This window comes from Patiria miniata, unplaced genomic scaffold (assembly GCF_015706575.1).
Source record: "Patiria miniata isolate m_02_andy unplaced genomic scaffold, ASM1570657v1 HiC_scaffold_18, whole genome shotgun sequence".
Lineage (NCBI taxonomy): Eukaryota > Metazoa > Echinodermata > Asteroidea > Valvatida > Asterinidae > Patiria > Patiria miniata.
The window spans coordinates 15003980-15028807 of NW_024037056.1; the positions used below are offsets into that span (position 1 = coordinate 15003980).

At 37.7% G+C, this 24828-nt stretch overlaps 1 protein-coding gene and 1 long non-coding RNA gene across 2 annotated transcripts; both read left to right on the forward strand.

Moving 5' to 3' along the window:
* Positions 1-838: 838 nt before the first annotated feature.
* LOC119724830 (zinc finger protein 227-like) lies at positions 839-5940 on the forward strand. Its single transcript, XM_038196075.1, has 3 exons — positions 839-4498; positions 4641-4755; positions 5846-5940. Exon 1 carries the CDS (start codon positions 863-865, stop codon positions 2222-2224), a length of 1362 nt encoding a protein of 453 aa, XP_038052003.1. The 5' UTR covers positions 839-862; the 3' UTR covers positions 2225-4498; positions 4641-4755; positions 5846-5940.
* A 12406-nt stretch (positions 5941-18346) lies between these two features.
* Positions 18347-21486, forward strand: LOC119724834. Its single transcript, XR_005270678.1, has 3 exons — positions 18347-19627; positions 19891-19956; positions 20389-21486. It is a non-coding gene; the product is annotated as an uncharacterized LOC119724834 (long non-coding RNA).
* The last annotated feature ends 3342 nt before the right edge of the window (positions 21487-24828 follow it).

The window sequence follows — 24828 nt, forward strand, 5'->3', positions numbered from 1 at the left end:
TCCTTGTGCAGTGGCTACATGTGCATGTGCATGATGACAATAAAACCAGTACACCCAAATGTCCTCTTGACTGATTTTGAGTGAAATGACAAATTTGCACAGAGTGTATGTTGGCATAGGTGTATCAGCCTTCATTGCCATCTTTGTGTGGACTTGAAAATTAAACACTAAGCCAGGTCCACGCAAGGTTCTCCCTCTCTGGAAAACAGCTTTAGATCAAGGCATTTTTGGGTTAGGGTGATCTGTGACGAAAGGAGGAACACTCAAGAAAATCATAAACAAAAAATTGGGTTGAAAGTCTAAGCACAATGCGAGTAAAATGTTTTTTTCTTCTACATGAAGACAAAGGAATGTCCACACTAGGTATGTAAATAAGATACATGCCTGTGTGCAGTGTCTGCATGTGCATTAACATAAATCTAGTGCACTCAGAGGTCCCACTGCACTCATCCCCTTCTGATCTTTTTTCTGTAGTTAATTTTACATGTCTCATCACTCCATATCTCAATTTGTTTACTCAAGATTTTTCTCTTTCTGTGTCCACAGTTTTCACCCACTGCGGTTGTTCTTCGCACAAACACCGACTTCCGAAGTGGATTCCTACATCAAGCTCCATTCCTCTGTTCTGAAAGGACTCTCATAATACAGAAAGGGGAACAGATTTTGAAGAAAGCATCTTCGGAGTCAGTGATGCAGAGCACTCCTGGTAAATTAATGTGAAGTTTGTCCACCAATTCTGTGAAAAACTACATGATTGAATGCACATTGTGTTGTGATAATGAAATAATACCAGGTTGAACACTGCTGAAACACTGAGTGTTGTATTGCCTAAGCAGGGTTCTGCATCGAATCAACTACAAAAATGAGCTCAAGTCCTGACAGCTCAGACATGTACCATTGTGACACTTGCAGTGCCAGTTTTACAAGACGTGCCAAACTGCTAGCCCACCAAGTCAGGCACAGTGTTCAGGCCAAGCTGGAATGCGAAATTTGTTTGGAATCTTTCACATCCCAAGGCGAGCTTCATGTACATCAGAAACTTTGCGGAAGCCATGAATTTGAAGAGGAATTAGATGCTGAGGATTTTGATCCTGAGGACATGAGTGATGAATCAGGAGATGAAGAGAATTATTCATTAAAATCTAAGACTTCTTTAAAAACTCATGGACAAAGAAAAGAAAAACTTTTCTATGCTGAGAGTAAGGCCTGCTTCACACAGAAAAGCACTCTTAAACGTCAGCAAGCCGTTCACTCCCATAACACATCTCTTGTTTGTGACTTTTGTGATGTTGGTTTCTCCACAAACTCTCAGCTGAAACTCCATCAAAGAAAACACGCAAATCAAAAAAAAGTGTACGCCTGCCCCATCTGTGGAAAGACTTTACCTTCTTCACTTCACGTATCACAACATATAGCAAATCCTACAACCTGTGTTGATGAGCTATGTGGTAGTAAAGAAACATTTCCCTGTGCTGAATGTAACAAATATTTTAAACTTGAAAAGCATCTTAAACGCCACCAAGTCATCCACACCCGTAACACATCTCTTGTTTGTGACCTCTGTGAAGTCTGTTTCTCCACAAATTATCAGTTGAAACTTCATCAAAGAAAGCACGCAAATCAAAGAAAAGTGTACACTTGCCTCATATGTGGAAAAAGCTTATCTACTGGACGTCACTATTTGGAACATGTAGGGAGTCATGACCGTGATTGTAAGATCTGCGGTTACCATTTCTCTTCAACTTATGCCCTAAAGATGCATCAAGCTGTGCACACGAAAACAAGAGACTACATTTGTGATGTATGTGGTAAAGGTTATGGAAACCAAAAACGGCTGCAGTCTCATCGAAGTATTCATACCCGTACCCGTAGCAGTGAGAAATCATACCTATGTGAAGTTTGTGGTAAAGGGTTTACCCAAATAGCAAATCTCTTGAAACACAGGTTTGTGCATGGGAAAGAGAAACTGTGCTTGTGCACTACCTGCGGTAAGAAATTCTTAACCAAAGAGGGTCTAAAACAACATGAGAAATCTCATATGAAAGAGAGGCCGCATGTTTGCCACATTTGTGGCGATGCTTTCTTGCTGAAACATCACCTGAAGAACCACTTAGGTTCACATTCCAATGAGAGGCCTTTTGTCTGTACAGTGTGTGATAAAGCATTCCTATTGAAACATCAGTTGCAAGCCCACCTGAAAACCCATACAGTTGTTTCTTGTTAAATACAAACACTGTTAACACTAATTCTGTTTATAGCCAACATAATTAAAATACACAATTTTGGTTGGGTCCTGCTGATTTTGTAGAATGCCATGGTTCAGTGGATACAGTGTTTGACTCGTGTATGATGATGCATGGTTTCAAACCCTAACAGGCAACAAAGTGTTTGCGCTCTTGGGCAAGACACTTAAAGGTACATGTACATTGTAGAGTGTATCAGTTGTGCATTTTTTTTTCATTTGAAGCAACAAAAATGCTAAAAATGTAAAGACGGTTCATAAGATGGAATTTTTTTGTGTCGGGATGATGTGAATCAATATTAATTTTAAGACAGGCAACAATTACTGTAATATGATGAAGTTTTAGCTCTGTGAATGCTGTACATTCTGAGAAAAAAATTGGATGCGATCAAGCTAAATGAGTTGTTGGTCGACCCTGGTCATTTTTTTTTATTACAGATTTAAAAAGAGCATAATCATAATGTGAAGACAAAAAGTCGTTATTGCACTGTTTTGTCAATAGGTTTAATAGGTTTAATAGTTCGGATCTGCTCATGGATTTCCATTATTTGGTCGTTGAAAAGTCACACCTTTTTGTGAATGCGGGTTAAATCACAATGGAAAGAGTGCATTATAAATGTATAAAATAATTATTATTAGCAACGTAATGTTGTGTTGTCATGATGATGTCATCATATATGCATTTTTCAATTGAACACTGCACTGCTAAGGTCATTTTGAAACCAAGACTATCCATAGAGTTGAAACTTTGTGTGTACACAGACGGATGACTGATCAAAATGAAAACGTCTTTCAGAATAAGGAACAGCAGCAAAGCAACATCTTTGTGATATCCTTGACAATATCTCAAATGTACATTGTGTTATGTGTCATAGTACATTTTCTTTAAATTTGAGTTGTAGTTCAATTGATGAAGATTTTCAAATAAAAACCGAAACAATGATCACAATTTTCTGGTGAGTTCTGATGTTTTGATGATTCACCAAGTCTCACAAACACAACATGCCAAATGACGGTCACTCCACTGAAAGACTGTTTGTTTGTAGTGTCTGTGGGAAAAAGTTCAAGTGGTCTTTTCATCTGATGAAAAGTGCATGGTACAAAATGTGTCTGATTGGAAGAAAACTGGACGATATGAGCAGGTGGTTTGCAGTGAATGTTTTATCAGAATAAATCCACATATTGATTGAATTTTCAGTGGATTTCTGAGGGCACAGTTATGTGCCCAGGTTTTGGTGGGGTTTTTTTTTGGGGGGGGGGGTGTTCCAGGGGCATCATGAGCATTTGACTGAAGGTACGAAGGGCCGACGCATAGAAATTTCACCTCAGTGTTCAGTGTGCCAACTGGTCTGCCTTATTAATTAGTGCTGTAGATTAGACCTTTTTTTGTCTTTAGAGGGTGCTCTTTTCAGTACAAATTTCCCTTCAGATTTCATAAATCCCCAGGGTTCTAGTTAATACAATCAAGTCAAAACAAAGAAAAAAGTCATCTACATTCCTTTCCTGCTGAAATTACTGAACAAAACAAAAAACCTGGACGATGGGCATGTTTCGATTTTTGGATGGTTGCACCAGGTGGCGGTCACTGGGAATTTGTTAGGGGTATGTGCCCCCAGGCCTCCCCCCCCCCCCCCTTCAGCTACGCCACTGTTGGAACTTATCATCAGAAATGAATTTCATCATTCCATTGTCAGCCTGTACTCGGCTTTAATATTTTCATTAATTAGCCTAACTGTCCACACACACATGACATTATTATTTGCATCATTCAGAATGACTGGAACCAATGGAATGACGCAGTCATGTGCCTCACTTTAGCCGTGCTTTAAGTTTCCCTTGATTCAATATTGGCTTTTGCCCTTCACAACTTCTATAAACACTGTATACTCAGTGACTTGATGAAGTGGATACAACTTACATTGTTTAAGTATGGTAGATTTTGGGATGTGAGGTTGCTTTTAATAATGTGTTAATTCTTATGACGATGGGATCTGTTGATATTAACTCATTGTTTGTACTATTTTCACGATGCAGAGCTTCGCCAATCAATCATATATCCCATGAATTACTTGTTTTCTTCACCATACATGTACCGCTAAATGATGGAACTACATGTACAATGCATCTAACCACAACTTTTTGATGGACAGCCCTCACTTTGTTACCTGTTGGCTTTTACTTCATCTGCCTGGCTTTCGTTCCACTTGACTAACTCACTGTAATTGCAGGCATCATTCCATGAAAAAGCTACTACATGTAATTACTGCTAAGTTTTTCTCTCAGTGTCCTTTCAAAGGGATCCTCTGGATTCAGATCTTTCTGAGGGTACACCTACAAGTTTTTGATGTCAGTGGTTGCACTAGGACATTAGCTGACATTACCTTCTTTTTTCTTCCAGTATTATTCATCTGGTGATTTGGACATTAAAACGTACTTAGCTCGTGGGAGGCATCATTTTCATCATTTAAGCAACTGAAGGAGACTGGAGTGAGAGGAACTTAATTGTCAAGAAGGTAAGGTATATGAGGCATTTATTTCATCCTTGTTTAAAGATAGGATAGATCTTTTGTCATTTTGTTTGGTGTGAAGCAACAAAAGTGCTCAAAATCTAAAAATGGTAGCTTAACAACTAACCTGATGAAATTTACCTCTGTGAATGCTGTACATGTATATTCCAAGAAAACAACATTAGATCTCAATTTCAATTCCAAAGTTGATGAGTAATATTTGAATTGCGCCTGAAATCAGCATCCGGAACACATTCTCGATTGCAGCTACGCAATGTTACGTACTGAACCGACAAGTAGCAACCATGCACGTGTGTGTGTGTCGTATCAACGCTTGTCACACCCATTCATGGATTCGCCCAATTACTAACTGAAATTTCCAAAAATATGTCTGCAAATAAGCTGCAAATGATCTACTCTACCTTTAAAATTATTTCTTAATTAGCCTTTTCGGAGTTCCAACTGCGCATTGGTAACCTGTGACAACGCGCATTGTTTGTCTCAAATGGCCTTTGACAACATCGCGCCACTGACTTTACAAAAAGGCTGTTTGTGCATTGTGGGTACTGTCAAAGGGCATTTGAGACAAACAATGTGCGTTGTCACAGGTTACGAATGCGCGCAGTTGGAACTCCGAAAAGGCTTATTGAGGTCAACTGTTGTATTTGTTTTACACGTAAAATACTCAAGACAATTTTTTGTTAAAACAAATTTGTAAAAATTTTTGGAGGCATTCCATCAGTTAATCTCTTGGAGCGGCCAGTATGTGACACTACAACATGCAGTAAGGTGCCATAGACGGGGCCCAATTTGTTTTGTACAATGGAGGAATTTGAGAGCACCCTTTGGGAGAAAAAAGTATGCTGCAATGTTCAAACAGCAAAACCCAGAATTAATTTGTTTTATCTTGCATATTTCTGGTATTCATGTCAATGCCAATGTTCACTTAAAAACAAAACGGTAGTACACCTCGCCCAGGTCAGGATGTGGTTTTTGCGATGTACTGCATGCAATGGAGTAGAGATTGAAGTCAATTATGATGCCAACACTAAAGTAATTATTGTTTTATTTGTATTGATATCCTTTAATTATCCAGCTCCATTGCAGCGGACTGACTCATCTGCCATAGTTGAAGTGGGACTCCCTCTCCTGTCCTTAGCTTCTGTGATGGAAGACGGTGTGCATTGGAGGAAGGAACAAAGCTAGAGTTGTCCGAGTGAGAGTGAAGATCAAGGCCAAGTGACATGCACGGACATCTGCTTTATTAGAAATTGAACAACTGGTACATGCACGTGAGAACTGAATTGATTCAATTAACTGCCAAAGGTGCTGGTATTATTAGCGTACTATTTACAGGGTAAGCGGAATGTACAACTAATTTGCTTTTTGTAACAATGGAGGGACGTGTTACAAATGAAATTTGTGTATCTTCACCTAACGATGAAACAAGTCCAACCGTCTTGAAAGAGACCCCTAAAAGATATCTGCCAAATAATTCACTCGTTAGAAATAAGACACCTCATTCCAAGCAAAAGGTTGATGCAAACTCCCACGGCTTTGCTTGTGGAAGTTGTGGCATCATTTTCAAGAGGAAAGATAGTCTTAGAAGGCATACATTATCCAGTCACACACGGCGTGGTTTGGAGAAACCATATTTCTGCAGTGTGTGCAATGATAGTTTTACGAGAAAAGACAATCTGAAACGACATGAAGCTAATCATCAAAAAAAGAAAAGACAAACAGCAAAAGTGAAACGTTTGGAAACTTCGTTAAAACGGCAAACTGTAAGATCTAAATCAAGGCGTAATGGGAAATCTCAAGGTTTTGGTTGTGACATTTGTGGTGTTGTTGTGAAGACACAATGGAGCCTCAAAAGGCACAAGTCAGCTAGTCATACACTTCAAACAGAGAAGCCATTTCAGTGCAGTATATGCAAAGCTGGCTTCAAAAGAAAAGACTCTTTAAGACGACATGAAGCCAATGTCAAACACAAACAGGTGTCTGATGAGTCTTCCTTAGGTTGGAAAATGACTCAGTCTAAAGTTAGGGTTCATGGGAACTCCAAAGGATTTAGTTGTGTAGTTTGTGGTGCTGTTTTGAAGACACACTACAATCTAAAAAGGCATAAACTAGTCAGTCACACCTTTAAAGGCACGGAAAAAGGAAAGAAACCCTTCCATTGCACATTTTGCAAAGATAGTTTTGTCAGAAAAGACTTGTTTAGAAGGCATGAAGCCAGTCACAAGCGATCATTTGTTTGCAGTATCTGTGATGCCGTTTTCAAGGGCAAAGTTCACCTGAAAATGCATCAACTTGTTCATGGTAAAGAAAACCTAAGGTCCAGTGAGAACTCACTTCTCCATTTGAGTGGTCAGCAGACAATTCCATCTGTTACCAGGAGAAAACACTACTGTGGAAATTGTGGGGTTTACTTTTCATCAAGTTGGTCTCTCAAAAGACATTTGGTCACGCACATCAGTGGACAGAGCAAAAGAAAACGTTTTTCCTGTACTGTATGTAAAGCCTGCTTCACAAGGAAAGAGCACCTTAAAGTTCACCAAGCCATTCACACCCGTAACACATCTCTCGTTTGTGATCTTTGTGATGTTGGCTTTCTCACAAATTATCAGCTGAAACTTCATCAAAGAAGACACGCTAATAAAAGAAAAGTGTACGCCTGCCACACATGTGGAAAATCTTTAGCTACTGCTAGTGAATTGTCAAAACATGTAGGTGTTCATATGCAGACAGAGCCTTGTGTTTGTGAGATCTGCGGTAGTCATTTCTCCTCAAATGGTGTCCTAAAGAGACATCAGTTAGTGCATTCTGATGCAAGATGCTATGTCTGTGATATCTGTGGTAAAGGTTTTAAGGACCTCTCTCATCTGAAGAGACACCAGCTGACTCACAGCACTGAGAAACCTTACCTATGTCACGTTTGTGGTAGAGGGTTTAAACAAAAGTTCAGGCTCTCGCAACATAGCATGGTTCATACGAAAGAGAAACCATGGTTGTGCACTACCTGCGGTAAGAAATTCTCAACCAAAGTTGGTCTCCAACTACATGAGAAATCTCACACCAAAGAGAGGCCGCATGTTTGCAACATTTGTGGCGATGCTTTCGTGCATAAACATCACCTTAAGAACCACTTAGGTGCACATTCCAATGAGAGGCCTTTTGTCTGTACAGTGTGTGATAAAGCATTCCTATTGAAACATCAGTTGCAAGCCCACCTGAAAACCCATATTAATGTTGGCAAATAGTTGTGTGTGAAAAGTCGATGGCACTCCAGACAGCCTCAGTGAGAGGGGAACCACTCCAGACAGCCTCAGTGAGAGGGGAACATTGCCGAAAACATGTACATAAGAAGCCCATCCAGAGCCCCCTCATTTTTTCCAATTTCAAGTTTTGTAAGTTATGTCTTTTTTCCCTTGATTTTTTTTTCTGCTTTTACTGTCAATTCACTGGTTATTTAATCACTTCAAAGACAGAAATGTTGACCCATATTATGGGCAAATAATACCTGCTTGAAGAATGTTCGGGTTTCGCCTCATTCCCCTCACCATTCCGTTGATGCAGGAGCCGCCACTCTACTTAAATAAGAAAGATAATGCTTGTAATTTCGTCAAACAAAACAAAGTCGCCAGACCTGTGTTATTCAGATGAAATGTAGGATTTCTGATGTGCCATTGATGCTTACTTTAAAAAATTGAACAAAATGACTGTTTTCACTTATAACTGTGTAGTCCTGCTATGCTAACTGACAGATACTTTTTGTTGTAGTGTTTTGAATGATGAATGTTAACAGCTTTTAAAAAAATGTTTGATAGAGTTGTACCATTTCATATTTGATGTTTATATTGAAATTACTTGAATCGTGCTGGATTGTATTAATGCCCAGTGCAATGGACCTGAAACCTTTGAAATGTGTGTGTAAATGTAATTGATTGGGTTATAACGGTTGATCACTTGCGGTGCCTTATTTAATCTGCTGTAGATGTTTTTAAAGATGTTGTGATTGTGTTGATATTGAAGCTTGTGATTTTTTCTATGTGTGTATATTTTGTCAGAAAGAATGTAAAGGTTTTTTTTATAGTGTGGTTGAAATAATGATTCAGGTTTGCCTCAATAAGTTGAATTAATACATAAAACATAAACATATTTCTGATTTAAAAGTTTTAACATTGTATTTTTTTATTCAGCTGGGTCGCCCCACGTGTCCCACAACACCTCAAATACTCAATCCTACACCAGTCAAGCTCAGTGGCCCGTTTAGTGCTGGTGCAGTTGATTTCACGATGTAAATATCATCTTTTGATGTCAATTAATCCAGCAATTGACAACAGAGCTTCCATGGACAGAGCACCGGAGCGACATATTAACAATGGTTAAATTTCTATTGTTTGTTCTAAAGGGGGCACTGGAGGCAACTGATATATTGGTTTTGTGTAATTCAAGATTCTAAATGGGAGGGGGGGGGGGGGAGTAAGTGAGGGGGGGGGGGAACGGACCTCTGTTGGGGGCCCGATTGCACCCCTCCACCATGCCCCCCCCCCCCATTTCAATTTCGAGCAGTTGTCATGTAATTTTTCTCTGAAATCGAAACCCTGTTGTATTACCTTTTAGACACCATTATTTGTCAATGGCATGAATTCAAAATTTACAATCCAAATTTTGTAAATTTCATGAGAGCACGGATCCCTCAAACTCGACCTCTTTCATGAAGAATTTCCGATGTTTTGTAGAATTTTAAAATATGGTATATTCTTATACAATGTACCAGACTGTTCCAAACCAAATTAAATACATTTTCAGTTCAGTTTGAAATCATTTACAGTCATGTCGTGACTAATGTTCAGTCCTGTTCAGACTACTATTCAGTCATGTATGTATAAATCATTCAGTCAAGTTTGAGCTCTTCTCAGTCATGTTTTGACTATTTCTGTCACATTCCAATAGTTTTCAGTCATCTTCAGTCTTGTTTGAATTATTTTAAATAAAGTTTTCCACAGATTTTCAAAAGTGTTTCACTTTTTGTCAGTTTTTGAATGCTGATTGATGCTCCTCTCATCATTAAATGTATTTCTGCATAGTTTGAAGAAGAGTAATTTTTTGGCCAAATTTCATCAAAAAACTAAGGCTAACCCCTTGTGTTTTTTTTTCAATTTTGGCCAAAAAATGAATTTGCTTGAAATTTGCTGGAAAGATGCCTAAAGGACTGTAGAACACATTCTGATGCGATTTCTCGACAGATCAGCTTTTAAAAAGGATATTTTGACAAAAGTTTGCGGTAAAAACAGACTCAAATATTATTATTTTTTCAATAGAAATTGATGATTTCGGCCAAAATGTTTCAAATATTAGGCGTTTGAATGCTGATTGATGCTCCTCTCACCTTTAAAAGTATTTCTGCATAGTTTGAAGAAAAGTCATTTTTGGGCCAAATTTCATCAAAAAAGTAAGGCTAACCCCTTGTGTTTTTTTAAAATTTGGCCAAAAAATGAAATTGCTTGAAATTTGCTGGAAAGATGCCTAAAGGACTGTAGAACACATTCCGATTCGATTTCCGGACAGATCAGCTTTTAAAAAGGATATTTTGACAAAAGTTTGCGGTAAAGAACAAGAGTGTATGTAAAGATAACCAACCGTTTTAACTCGTTTTCAGACAATTTTGTTGGAAGATTGCGCTGCGCGAGAAACAAAATACTCACGATCTTTCACATACAATTTTCCCGTATCCAAAAGTGCCATAGTGTTCGGCATCATTTCTGGCCTTCTTCAGGCGTCAAGTGCAGACTTCATGTTCATGGCTGAAGATAATCGCACTGCCAGAACACCGGGCGAACCCCTTCTAGAACTTCGGGATAAGGCCAAAAAAAAAGTCTCCGGTTTCTGGTATGGAGCTTGCCCCAAAAGTGGTGCGGCGACGCGGCTTTTTTTTTTTTTTTTACCTGTTTTTTTTTGGGGGGGGGGGGCTTCAAATGTCGGCTGATGACTGCAAATGGTGCCCGACTAAACTTAGTGCAAATATATGGGAGTCCAGAGAGGCCACATAAATCTTATTCTCGATCATAACCCCTTCTAAAAACACGTTAAAATTGTGCAGCAGCAGAATTCCAGTCAAACTAGTGAGTTTGGCGGTTTTGAAACATCATCTTGTATTGAAAAAAAACTTTTCATTTTGCCGACGCGCATGGCTACGGCGACGCGCGCGCATACCAGAAACCGGAGACTTTTTTTTTGTTGCCTAAGTGTTACTGGGTTCTTTCACGTGCATTATAGAGCACGTGACCTTACCTCCCATCCGAAGGACGAAGCAATAATGATTAAGTGCCTGGCTTAAGGGCACAAACGGCGGGCTGGCCACGAGCGAAGCCAGCTGTTTCCGATCATTAGTTAGAGGGCGCTATATCTAAAAACAAATACTCAAATCAAAGGAATGAGGGCGCTGTTGCCTGTAATTTGAATTACTTAATATACACGTGGCGCTTTATATGGCTGCATCCGAATCAACTGCCTAGAGCTAGGTCTAGGTCTGTGCCCTTTGAAAATACGCGGAGACGCGCTGACAATAGACGTAGCCGTAGCTCTGGAAGCCTGTTTCGGACACGGCCTATCAACAATTAAGTTGCCGAATCAACGGGGCGCCATTAAATGAGTCGAAGCATGCGTATATGACCATATACAAAATACAAATTGTGGTTATATCCTGTCGTAATTCGATCAAGCACATAAACTTCCCTTCATCAATTCGTCAGAAATTACGGAAGCGTTAAAGGGACATAATACAAACTAAATAAATAATAATAGTTATAATTATGAATTTATATGAAGTCATAATCATGAGATTTAAGTCATTATTATGATTGAATAATTGCTAAGTCGTAATTATGAGATAACAGTCATAATTAAGACTTAATACTAAGTCATTATTGTAAGTACATGTGTATAAGTCATAACAATGTCTTAATGATAAGTCATAAGTATGATTTTTTTTTAGTTTGTATTTTGTCCTTTTAACACCTCCGTAACACTGGTGAGAAATAGAACTTGCCGCGTTTTTTATGTCAAAATCTGGGAACCAGACTAATAAAGTAATAGTACAAAGTAGTGCACCATAATGACGTTCGCCACAGACTTGGGCATTTTTTCTCAACTTGGATGATTATTTTGCGCTACAAAAATCCTACAAATCATCTCTCAAAAGGGTTGACTGTTTTGAATAGAACTCGAGGTGTCCTAAAGATAAGGATTACCGACTTCAGGACCACCGAATCGGTTCCTCCCGCCACTGGCACGGGACATGGACTGGCCCAGCGGAGTCTGCTTGACGAGCCGGCTGAGACTGCATTTGTGACTTCAACCGTACCGTACCTCCCGACAAGATTCTGTCAAGTTTTACGTGCATGAAAAAAACAGTGAACTGAGATTTGACGGGTCACTTAACTTCCTCCATTCAAACATTTTGTATTTGGAACTGGAAGGTTGAACATGTTGAATCATGCTAAATCTGCAGTCTGCACTGTTGTGTTGCAGTGCATGTGAATAAGGTGAGTGAAACATTGATAACAATGATATACGCGCTCCTATTTTCCTATATATTGGAAGGCGTGCATCCTAAAAAATGACATACTTTCACTGGGGTCGTAATCTTTGATGCACGAACCTTACTGCAGCAGCCGAAACAAATCACACATATGCTTTACCGGGAATTCAGGCAAAAAATGAAGGGGAAAAAAAGTATGTTTTTTACAGCTATTCCTGCAGAAATCAAAATATGACAGATAGTGACCTTTCTTGGTCTCAAACTCTGTCCCGTCTGTCACATGTTACCCAATTGTTAAGTATTTTTGTCCCGTCTGTCACAATGTTTCAATCACCAAGGTAAAACAGTTGAACATACATTTTTGTAGACTCTTTGGGTTTTTAATATACTAATGTACATGTCCTTAAAAATAATAAATGCTTGTTCCTACATTTATTCAGCATATAAAAATGTCCCGTCTGTCACATCCCGTCTTTCACAACATTAACCCTTACCCTACTAGACCCTCCAACGCATGCCAATATGTGCCTCAAGAAAATCTCCTATGTTTTTTGCATGGCCCTCCAATATCTGCCATGTCATTTCAAGGGTAACTGGACAGGCACTCCAATACATGCCACAGAGAACAATGAGAGTCCTCTGATAACAAAGTGAGTGCCCCCAGCTGGTCAGTATCAGGCACCCTCCAGGGCCTCCAACTCCTGCCAATTGGAGCCTTCACTGCTACATCAAAGTATCCTCCAATAAACTGCAGCTGGAGGGCATTGGCATAACCAACTGACATGCAGTAAACTACCCTCAGAGAGTAAGGGTTAATGAGTCTGTCATTTCCAGTTCTCTGTTTTGAATTACTAAGTAAAGTGTTCACTGATTATTGGCATAAAAGTGGTTAATTTTAAAAGGAAAAAAAAGTTTAATTTAACAGGGGAACAGAACTTTTTTCATCGAAAATCATATCCAAAATGTGGAGTGTAATTTCCGTCCTGTATGTCACGCTTTCACTTTTTCACTTATAATATACAGCCACTGAATCCCCTAGTTTCATGGATTGTTTTTTAATTTGAAATATAGAGAAATAAAAGTAAATAAAACTGAAATGTAGACCAGTTATTTTCTCCGGACGCTTAGACCTCCAAAAATGGGGGGGGGGGGGGGGGGGGGGGAGCGCTCATAAAATCCTATAACCAGGCACACACTGCACACAACTGTATATTAACTTAAAGAGTACAAATGCACCCTTCTTACGACTATTTATTTTAATAGGGGAGACCGTTCGCTTGTATGTCACATTCTTACATTTTGCTAGTGCAATTTTTTTATGGAATTTTTTTGGGGGGGGGGGGCTAGACAAAATACCCCCCCCCCCCCCCCCCCCCCCCCCCCCCCCCCCCCCCCCCCCTAGCCCCTAAGACTCCATAACCTTACTCAATTGTGATGTCAGGCTAACTGGTCGACAATTGGATTTACAACTCCTGGAACCCTTTTTAAACAACAGGGCTGCATCAACATGGCACTTCAGAACTTTTGAGGCTCTCGTTGAAGTTAAGCAACATACTATGTTTAAAAACATGGAAAATATAAGTGTTTGTATTCATAACACCTAACATCCACTTTGATGATGTCACAGTATTTGGAAGCAAAAGGTGAACATTGTAATAGATCTATATCGTTATTTGGGCTACGAAGATATCAATATATATGAGATGGATTGGCATTTAAAAAAAACATGGCCTCCTCCTTCCTTTTTTTCAAAAGGAAGGATGCTAAACTGTTTTTTTTCTTCTTTGGCCTAATATTGATATGGTCTCCATCACTGTCATTTTACTAATAGGCAAATTTTACAAGAAAAATTATCAAAAATCTCACCTATTTCTGCGACTATAGAAATCACAATTAACATACTTTTTTCTCTTGCGAAAATCATGGATTGCTTGGTCTCAATCAAAAGAGTGTTCTTTTTTTCAACAATATTGACCCTCTATTGTTGAAAAGTGTACACCTCATGATGGATTTAATGACCCCAAAAGAAAACAGAAAACTAAATATTTTTTTTTTCAAATAAAGCTCACAGGGAACTGACTTGCAGATGAATTTTCAAAGGATATTTTCTACAACTTTTTCTTGGAAAGTAGACAAACCAAGCTTGCAGGAGCAGTTTTTTTTTAAACTGCACTTGGATTTATTTATCAAGGATTGAAGTTTTGAGAAATAGAAGTATCTTTTTCCTCTATTTTGTGATGGAAATTTGAGTTCCCCTCTGTTACGGTTCTTATGCTTCAAAGATTTTGTTTTTGGTTGACTATGAGGTCTTGTGTCGTTCCTATCCACCACTACAAATTTTCAAACCAAAAGATGAAACATCAGTCTTGCACCATTTTGAAAAAAAAAGATGATGCAATGTCCTGTCTGTCACAAAGACACATGTAAAACTTGTTTAGTTTTTACATGAAAAGATCTTTGTTGTTCAAATTTGAATCATCGATCAAGGTGACTTCACCTAGACAGTAAAATGAAAATATCCTTTGAAGTAAAGTCAATCTCATATTTCATTCATCTCAAACTCTGTCCCGTCTGTCACATGTTACCCATTTGTTAAGTATTTTTGTCCCGTCTGTCACAATGTTTCAATCACCAAGGTAAAAAAGTTGAACATACATTTTTGTAGACTCTTTGGGTTTTTAATATACTAATGTACATGTCCTTAAAAATAATAAATGCTTGTTCCTACATTTATTCAGCATATAAAAATGTCCCGTCTGTTACATCCCGTCTTTCACAACATTAATGAGTCTGTCATTTCCAGTTCTCTGTTTTGAATTATTAAGTAAAGTGTTCACTGATTATTGGCATAAAAGTGATTAATTTTAAAAGAAAAAAAATGTTTAATTTAACAGGGGAACAGAACTTTTTTCATCGAAAATCATATCCAAAATGTGGAGTGTAATTTCTGTCCTGTATGTCACGCTTTCACTTTTTCACTTATAATATACAGCCACTGAATCCCCTAGTTTCATGGATTGTTTTTTAATTTGAAATATAGAGTGTTTACGTGACTTCATACGTAACTTAGGCAGGCCTTTGAGAAAAATGGTAGTGTAAATCTGTACAGTCTGTCACGCCGGAATTGGCCAGATCATACACTGCTAAAAAATTATTTCCTTACATTTCTTAATACATGTATAAAAAATAGTGTGTTTTAAGAAATATTTTCTTGTGTCACTCCCAAGAAAGTGTTCTTTGAAATTTTTTTTTCTAGTTTAAGAATACCATTTTAATGTTTTCTTAAAAACATTATCCTGACGTCACAAGTTATAGAGCTCCCTTCTTTGTTAAACTGTCAATAAAAACAATTGTTAGAAGTTTTGAATTCCCATGAAGCAACACTATTGTGAATAAACATTAAGGGACGTAAAATTATTTAGAACAGAAAATGATTGCTGTGACCCATTTTAAACATTACCCATATGGGATACAATATAATATGCTTGCACTTTTACATATTTGGGATGATGATTTACATATGTAAGTACATATATATTTACATTCATCATAACAAGAAATGCAGTGGTCTATAATTATTGTCGATAAAATCTGTTCCTTAGAAATTTAAGTGTGGTGTCTCAAAAAATGTGTTGTTCTTTTTCAAGAAAATTGTACCTGTTTTGAACAGTTTGCATTTAAATACAGCCATTCTTTTAAGCAAACCCCTCATTTCTACATCCTGTCTCCTTTTTGTTCTTTGTATTAACAGCAAGGTAGCAGTCAGCCAGCCAGGGAGCAGGGGAGCCAGCCAGTCAGGGAGCCAGCCTGCCGGGGGGGGGGGGGGGGGGGGGGGCAGCCAGCCAGCCAGCCAGCCAGCCAGCCAGCCAGCCAGCCAGCCAGCCAGCCAGCCAGCCAGCTGGAAACAAGTCAGCTAGATGTGTTCACTAAGGTAGGACTAACCCTTTGTTTCAGCCATTAGCGCTCAAATTGAGCCAGTGAACACCCAAGACCCAGGATCTCAAGACCCAAGTACAGTTTGCAAGTTGAGTCGTTCGATGGATTTCTCAGAGTGAGCCATATTTTTCTTGTTCCCGTTCCATTATTGTGTGTACAACTGAAACCACCCTTGAGAAATGTAATTGCAAATCTTCTACGACATCTCTCACGAGTAGGGTTTACACTTTATAAACCTCTAAAGTACGGTTGAAAACAAATCAAAATTTTCATATGCTTTCAGAAAAAAAATTAACTCTCACTTTTCTCTTGTAATGTGAGCATATTTTGTTTTGAGGATTGAAAAATAATCGTCATATAAAAAAAATGTATTGGAATGCTATTTTCACCGTAAGAATTTGACATAACATTTTTCCAGTGTGGTTCAGATAGGTGTTGTGACCATGTGGGTTCAGTCATGTGGTTGCTAAGGCAAGGCATCTGCCGTTGTGAAGCAAAGCTAATCTACTTACGTACTTAGACGCTATAGCAGAGCAGTGAAATTCATGCACCACAAAAAAATCATGGCCTTTGGAACATTGTGTTTCTTATGCAAAGTATGATTGAAAAGTTAAATTATAATGGAAGAAGAAATTCTTAGCTTCATGTCAGTAAAATATCGCTGTTTTCATCGATGCCAAAACGTCAATACTGGTTACTGGTATAGCTGACCTTCGAAAACTTCCCCAAATCTCTGTATTTATATCTTTTTCTCTAGGAATTTCTCAAAATTGTTATTTCGCGAGAAGTTGAACACTTATATCATCTAAAAATATTCCGAATTTCAGCTTAATATGTTGTTGCAAACGCTAGTGCTACAATTTGAACCATCTCCATGGAAAATATCGACGATGATTTCTGCCAACCCAAGTAACATGCATCGTTCAGCAAAGCTCCTTAGGTACTACAGTTGACCGATTTTGGCCAAGCCACGCAATTTCGTATTGTAGATTAGCATATTCATCAGTGTCTCTCTGCGTGTTTTGGCATGAGTCTCGGTATCAACCAATGGAAGCTGGCGAAAAGGGTGATATTTATCAATTAACTCGTGAAGGAGGCTTTTCTCAAAATTTTGCTGCACACCAGAATGGATAAGAACCTTATTAATACTCGTGAGGCTTGAAAAGAACAGCTGTTGCAAACGTCAGTGTTACAACTCTCAATGATGCACGTATTTAGCCAGGACTATTTATCCAATTTCAACGAAAGTTATGAACACATCACAACGATTTTTAGCACATACTTGGATCATTATGAGTAAGGTAAGCCCTGAAAGTTTCATGAAGATACGGTTTTCGAAACAGGAGAAATCATTTTCAAAGATGAAATGTTGTGTAACCTTAGAAATCGCCCTTGGCAACCACATGACTGGGTTGGTGGTGGTGCATGTATGTGTTTTGGGGTGGTGGTTTTTCCACAGGTCGTCGGCTCAAATTGAGCATGTGTCATCGGCTCAAATTGAGCGTACGCTGCAAACACTCCAGGATCAAGATGGATTATGGGATCTGTATATCCCTACATCCAAACGCAACACCAGCAGGACTATGGGATCATCTATATCCCCGTGTCCATCTTGGGGTGGATCTTGGGTGGCAATCGTGGGGGGGGGGGGGGGGGGGGGGGGGGAATCTACTCCATGGGAAGCAAAATTTGATAATTTTTGGCCTCAGTACTATTAGTGGGAAACTTGCCCCCTGGATCTACCCCTGCTGCAAGGCTCCAATAAATTGTACTTAATTAGCTTGTGCACTGCCTTTATGGCATAAACATTCTTTAGAAGTAAACCCCTCATTTTAGACTGTCATCTTTGAATCGATAGCAAGACAACAATCAGCCAAGCCAGCCGGGGAGCCAGCCAGCCAGCCAGCCAGCCATCGGAAAATCATTTTTTTTTAAAAATAAATTGGATCACCAATTAGTGAAATGAAAATTTCACTCTCTAAATAGGTTTTTTTTTTAGTTCAGGGGATCTGCTATATCCCGCTGAAAACTTATAAGGCTATGGGATCTCCTATATCCCTATGCCGTTAGGGCTTAGGGTGGTGCGGCGGTATCGATTATTAATTGGAGTCTGACTGGGTGCTTCAATTGAGGTGCGGCGAAAATCCAGCACAGATTCAAGGGGCGAGTTGCGTCCGCGTGGTAGGTCCGCCTTCCACGTGGGGCGTGGGTCCTACGCAGCGGCCTGGAAACCCTAGGATGCCGTGCCATAAAGGAGCAGGTAGTGCGTCCCTCTTTATAGGGGCGTGGCCCTGTATTCACAGCCGGCAAACGCTGCTACTTCCTATCAGACCGCATGAACCCGTAAGGGGGATGGACTTAGGGGGGCACGCATATAGGTTAGGGTGCTTTCCTGGTCCTTCGGGGCTGGGCGGGCGGACCGGACAGTCGATAACTGTGTCTGGCCCTCCGGGGCCTACCTTTTATCCAGCAATGGGCCTGACGATACTGAAAGCGTGTTGGGGCTGGTATCCTGGGACCTTCTCGTGGTGGCCCTGTTTAAACAGACCTTACCAGGATATTTGACCTGCTCAGTGAACAGGAATCAGTTAATCACAATTTGAATTCGTCATTGTGGCATTAACTTTAAAAAAAAAAAAAAAAAAATCTGTTTTCTAATAACAAAAGATATAAATCTCTGAACACTATACCATTTTGGTCCAAATTTGGCATTTCCATTTCATCCTATTTGAAACCCATTTGAAAAATTGCTCCAAAAAGTTGTTTTCAGTAATTCTGAATCATGTTCACTGAGCGGATCACATCAATTCATATTTTATTTCCAAAAAGGATGGAAGATAAGGGGCTGATTGCCTTAAAACACCAAAAACTTTAATAAAAATAAAATTCAATTCCATGACAAGAGGAAGTTTTGCGAAAAGAAAATCAAATTTGCAGTCAAAATCCAATGAGATCTTATTAGCGATGAGATAACTGTGCTTCAGTTTTAAAAAATGAAATATTAAGAACATGGGAAAAAATAACCGGAAAAGAAATATTTGAAAAGGAATTGAATTAAGAAAGAACATTAATTGTTGATTGGAAAAAAAAAACATGCTTGGATCATTGTGCCAATTGGTGCACTCTTGAATATGGAAAAGGGTTTGGTGTTGAAATAAAAAAGGATAAACAGTGCAAGAGAAGTACCTAGAGTTGAAGAACATCTATCAAACATCACCGCAGAATTGTTTTTAATTTAAAAGACGATTCTGGTTAAAACATTTGGTAAAATTGTTGTATTTATTTATCTATTTCTTGAGGTAAATTTCATCTGACAGCACAAATGCGGGAGGCAGATGGCATCAGAGTCTAGAGAAAATTGTCTCGTCAAAACTGAGCAGAGTGAACATCTTAGTGGTAAGCATAAGAATGAGCAAACTTCTTTTTAACCTGGCTGATTTAATTAATAACTTTCCAAACCTAAAATCTAAATCCAATGTTTTACCACCAAAATTAGATCCTCCCAAGCTTACTTTTCTCCAAAAAAAGCCTCTTAAAAAAACAAAAAGAAATTAGCGCTTGAGAACCACACCTTGCCTTAATCTGTAAGAAAATACAATGTATATTGCAACTGTTAATTTGCATTGCTGATATTTCTTGATTTATTTTTGTATTTTCAGCAGGTGTACTGACTACGAAAAGGCAAAATTATGGAGACCTCGGAACAAGATTGTATGTTTACTGAGGTAACTATTCTCAGTTGTTGTTGAATTATTGACTGAAGCAATCTTAATGAGACAATTTTCACTTGTGACTCGTTCTTGCAAAACCTGAAGGTTCTTGTAGGCCAAGGCAAGTAAAAAACTAGTGCACTTTAGACCATGGAAACGGTGTATAACTGCTCAAAATGTTTGTTTAATCAATTTTGATACAGTTGCATTTCTACACTGGATGGGGTGTTTTGCAAATGAATTTCCTAAAATTGCAGAAAGCAACCAAATTTTCATTTGTTTTTGAGACCTTTCAATAATGTATTTCCTTAAAATAATGTCTTTCCAATATATCTCTGGCAAACAGTTGAATTGCCACATCTAGATTCAATTTCAATATGGGAAAAAGTGCTACAGATATTTTATTATAAATGATACTTAAAAACCGTTTGCGTTCTTTTCTTGAAGGTTTTCCGAAGACGTCTTCTGGCAGAAACATCTTGGAGGACATTGGCCAAGAAGGAGGTACAAACTACATGAGGCTACAACATGAAGCTTCACTCTAACCTATGATGTCTACTTTTGGAACTTTTTCATTTCTCTCAAAATGCTTCTCAATTTGGAAAGGCCTTTGTCTATAAAACTAGGAAACAGTCAAAATCAGGCACAACTGAACCCCCCCCCCAATGTTATCATCTTTGCCCAAATATTCAAAACTGATTGGTAATGAGTGATATAAAATGTTTGACCACAAATCTCGGTAAAATGTAAAGTTAACCCCTTGTCATTTTTTGGCCAATTTTGCATTGAAAGTGAAATTGCTGCAAACTCGCAGTGAAGATGCTCAACCTGAAGCACGTTTCTACACGTCTCCTTGATAGATAGGACAAAATCAATCAGTAATGAAATGTTTCTTCAAAAATCATTTACTTTTGTGCAATACATTCAAGTTGTTTATTGATGAATACTTAATGAATCTCCTCATGCATCAACAGGGATTTCCGTGTCGTTTGTAAGAAAGTAACCCTTTGATAAATTTAGTGGAAAATGTAAGGTTAACCCCTTGCTATTTATAATTAAATTTTGCTACAAATCGCCTTGTCTTTATTTTAACCTGATATCAGAGGTGTCCTTGCTCACGTTTTGTAACCTTTGGAAAAGGCACGTTATAAATTATTATTACCTGTTGAAGATAAACATGTTTTTCTTCTCCAATATCTGATTAATTCAGAGATTCAATAAAACAAATATGGTGAAAAAACAAGTATATTTTGTACTGATATTCATTTGGCGTATTCTGAATGACAAGTTTATTTCGTCAAAGTTACTTGTATGACATTCTTAATTCTTTTACCAACGGAAGTTGAAAACAAGTTTACTTATTGGTGTGTCAGAAGTTGAGTTATGCTACAAAACATGTACTTGTCCGTGTAAAATTTAAATCTACGTATTTTTATCCGACTTTATTTAATGAGTAAGATATTGAATAACAGCTGTTGAACTGTTTTTATTTAATGTTGAGAAACAAGTACTGGAATAAATACAGTAAAACTGATTTAAAGCCAATCTTTGGAGTCTTTATTATGACTGAATAATACAGTGAATTTAGCTCAAGGGGTGGTTGGGTTGAAAGACTTGGAACACTGTTGATTGCCCTGGGAACAAGGTTTATGCCCTGGGAATGAGGTTGATACCCTGGGAAGGAGGTTAACAGCCCTGGGAACAAGGTTGATGCCCTGGGAAGGAGGTTAACAGCCCTGGGAGCAAGGTTGGTGCCCTGGGAAGGAGGTTAACAGCCCTGGGAACAAGGTTGATGCCCTGGGAAGGAGGTTAATAGCCCTGGGAACAAGGTTGATGCCACTGGGGATGAGGATAAAATGGACTAAAATATACAAACTTGTTCAAAACTCGTTTTTAAATTCAATCATTTATTTGTACCATAACGCTTGTATAAACCAGATAAAGAATTTAAAAACTGTTATCTTGCATTAATAAGTTTTTCTAAGTTGTTTGCAGAAAAGTCATTTTTGGCCCAATTTAACGAAAAATGTAAGGTTAACCCCTTGCAATTTTTTTCAATTTTGGCCGAAAAATAAAGTTACATAAAATTACACTAAAGATACCCAAGGGTCACTTAAAGGGAATATACAACATTTGCAAACATCGAAAAATAAAACTACCAAGTTTTTACAAAATACCTTACCAAATTTCGGTAAAAATGTAAGGCTTACCCCTTTTTTTTTTCAATTTTGGCCAAATAATAAAGTTGCTTAAAAATTACACGAAAGATGCCCAAGGGTCCCTTAAACACATTCCTACACATTTCCTTGACAAAAAGTGCCATTTAGAAGAAAGAATGCATCAATATTTTAAGCAAAATAAGTCCAAAATAAAAAATTTTGACCAAAAACTGGATTATTTTTGCCCAATTTCTCAAAATTTTCAATGTTTGAATACTGAAATGTGTTCCTGGTGCATCAAAAAGTATTTCTGAGTCGTTTACAGAAAAGTCAATTTTTGGCCAAATTTCGGTAAAAATGTAAGGCTAACCCCTTGTTTTTTTTTCAATTTTGGCCAAAAAATAAAGTTGCTTAAAAATTACACGAAAGATGCCCAAGGGTCCCTTAAACACATTCCTACACATTTCCTGGACAAAAAGTGCCATTTAGAAGAAAGAATGCATCAATATTTTAAGCAAAATAAGTCCAAAATGATAATTTTTGACCAAAAACTGGATTATTTTTGCCCAATTTCTCAAAATTCTCAATGTTTGAATACTGAAATGTGTTCCTGGTGCATCAAGAGGTATTTCTGAGTCGATTAGAGAAAAGTCAATTTTTGGCCAAATTTCGGTAAAAATGTAAGGCTAACCCCTTTTTTTTTCAATTTTGGCCAAAAAATAAAGTTGCTTAAAAATTACACGAAAGATGCCCAAGGGTCCCTTAAACACATTCCTACACATTTCCTTGACAAAAAGTGCCATTTAGAAGAAAGAATGCATCAATATTTTAAGCAAAATAAGTCCAAAATGATAATTTTTGACCAAAAACTGGATTATTTTTGCCCAATTTCTCAAAATTCTCAATGTTTGAATACTGAAATGTGTTCCTGGTGCATCAAGAGGTATTTCTGAGTCAATTAGAGAAAAGTCAATTTTTGGCCAAATTTCGGTAAAAATGTAAGGCTAACCCCTTTTTTTTTTTCAATTTTGGTTAAAAAATAAAGTTGCTCAAAAATCACACGAAAGATGCCCAAGGGTCCCTTAAACACATTCCTACACATTTCCTGGACAAAAAGTGCCATTTAGAAGAAAGAATGCATCAATATTTTAAGCAAAATAAGTCCAAAATGATAATTTTTGACCAAAAACTGGATTATTTTTGCCCAATTTCTCAAAATTCTCAATGTTTGAATACTGAAATGTGTTCCTGGTGCATCAAGAGGTATTTCTGAGTCGATTAGAGAAAAGTCAATTTTTGGCCAAATTTCGGTAAAAATGTAAGGCTAACCCCTTGTTTTTTTTTCAATTTTGGCCCAAAAATAAAGTTGCTCAAAAATCACACAAAAGATGCCCAAGGGTCCCTTAAACACATTCCTACACATTTCCTGGACAAAAAGTGCCATTTAGAAGAAAGAATGCATCAATATTTTAAGCAAAATAAGTCCAAAATGAAAATTTTTGACCAAAAACTGGATTATTTTTGCCCAATTTCTCAAAATTTCGATGTTTGAATACTGAAATGTGTTCCTGGTGCATCAAAAAGTATTTCTGAGTCGTTTACAGAAAAGTCCATTTTTGGCCAAATTTCGGTAAAAATGTAAGGCTAACCCCTTTTTTTTTCAATTTTGGCCAAAAAATAAAGTTGCTTAAAAATTACACGAAAGATGCCCAAGGGTCCCTTAAACACATTCCTACACATTTCCTGGACAAAAAGTGCCATTTAGAAGAAAGAATGCATCAATATTTTAAGCAAAATAAGTCCAAAATGATAATTTTTGACCAAAAACTGGATTATTTTTGCCCAATTTCTCAAAATTCTCAATGTTTGAATACTGAAATGTGTTCCTGGTGCATCAAGAGGTATTTCTGAGTCGATTAGAGAAAAGTCAATTTTTGGCCAAATTTCGGTAAAAATGTAAGGCTAACCCTTTTTTTTTTCAATTTTGGCCAAAAAATAAAGTTGCTTAAAAATTACACGAAAGATGCCCAAGGGTCCCTTAAACACATTCCTACACATTTCCTGGACAAAAAGTGCCATTTAGAAGAAAGAATGCATCAATATTTTAAGCAAAATAAGTCCAAAATGATAATTTTTGACCAAAAACTGGATTATTTTTGCCCAATTTCTCAAAATTCTCAATGTTTGAATACTGAAATGTGTTCCTGGTGCATCAAGAGGTATTTCTGATTCTTTAACAGAAAAGTCATTTTGGGGCCAAATTTCAGTAAAAATGTAAGGCTAACCCCTTGTTTTTTTTTTCAATTTTGGTCAAAAACAAAGTTGCTCAAAAATTACACGAAAGACACCCAAGGGTCCCTTAAACACATTCCTACACATTTTCTGGACAAAAAGTGCCATTTAGAAGAAAGAATGCATCAATATTTTAAGCAAAATAAGTCATAAATGATAATTTTTGACCAAAAACTGGATTATTTTTGCCCAATTTCTCAAAATTCTCAATGTTTGAATACTGAAATGTGTTCCTGGTGCATCAAGAGGCATTTCTGAGTCGTTTAGAGAAAAAAAAAACCATTGCCTATTGAGAAATAATTTGCTTAATTTAGTGATGTCAAAATAGAAACAATCATCTCCATGTGCGTGCAACTGGTAAGCACAATTCAAAACGTACCATGACAATGGCATCTCTAGGTTCCATCTGAGAGTTTCGCCTTTTTGACAATATGGT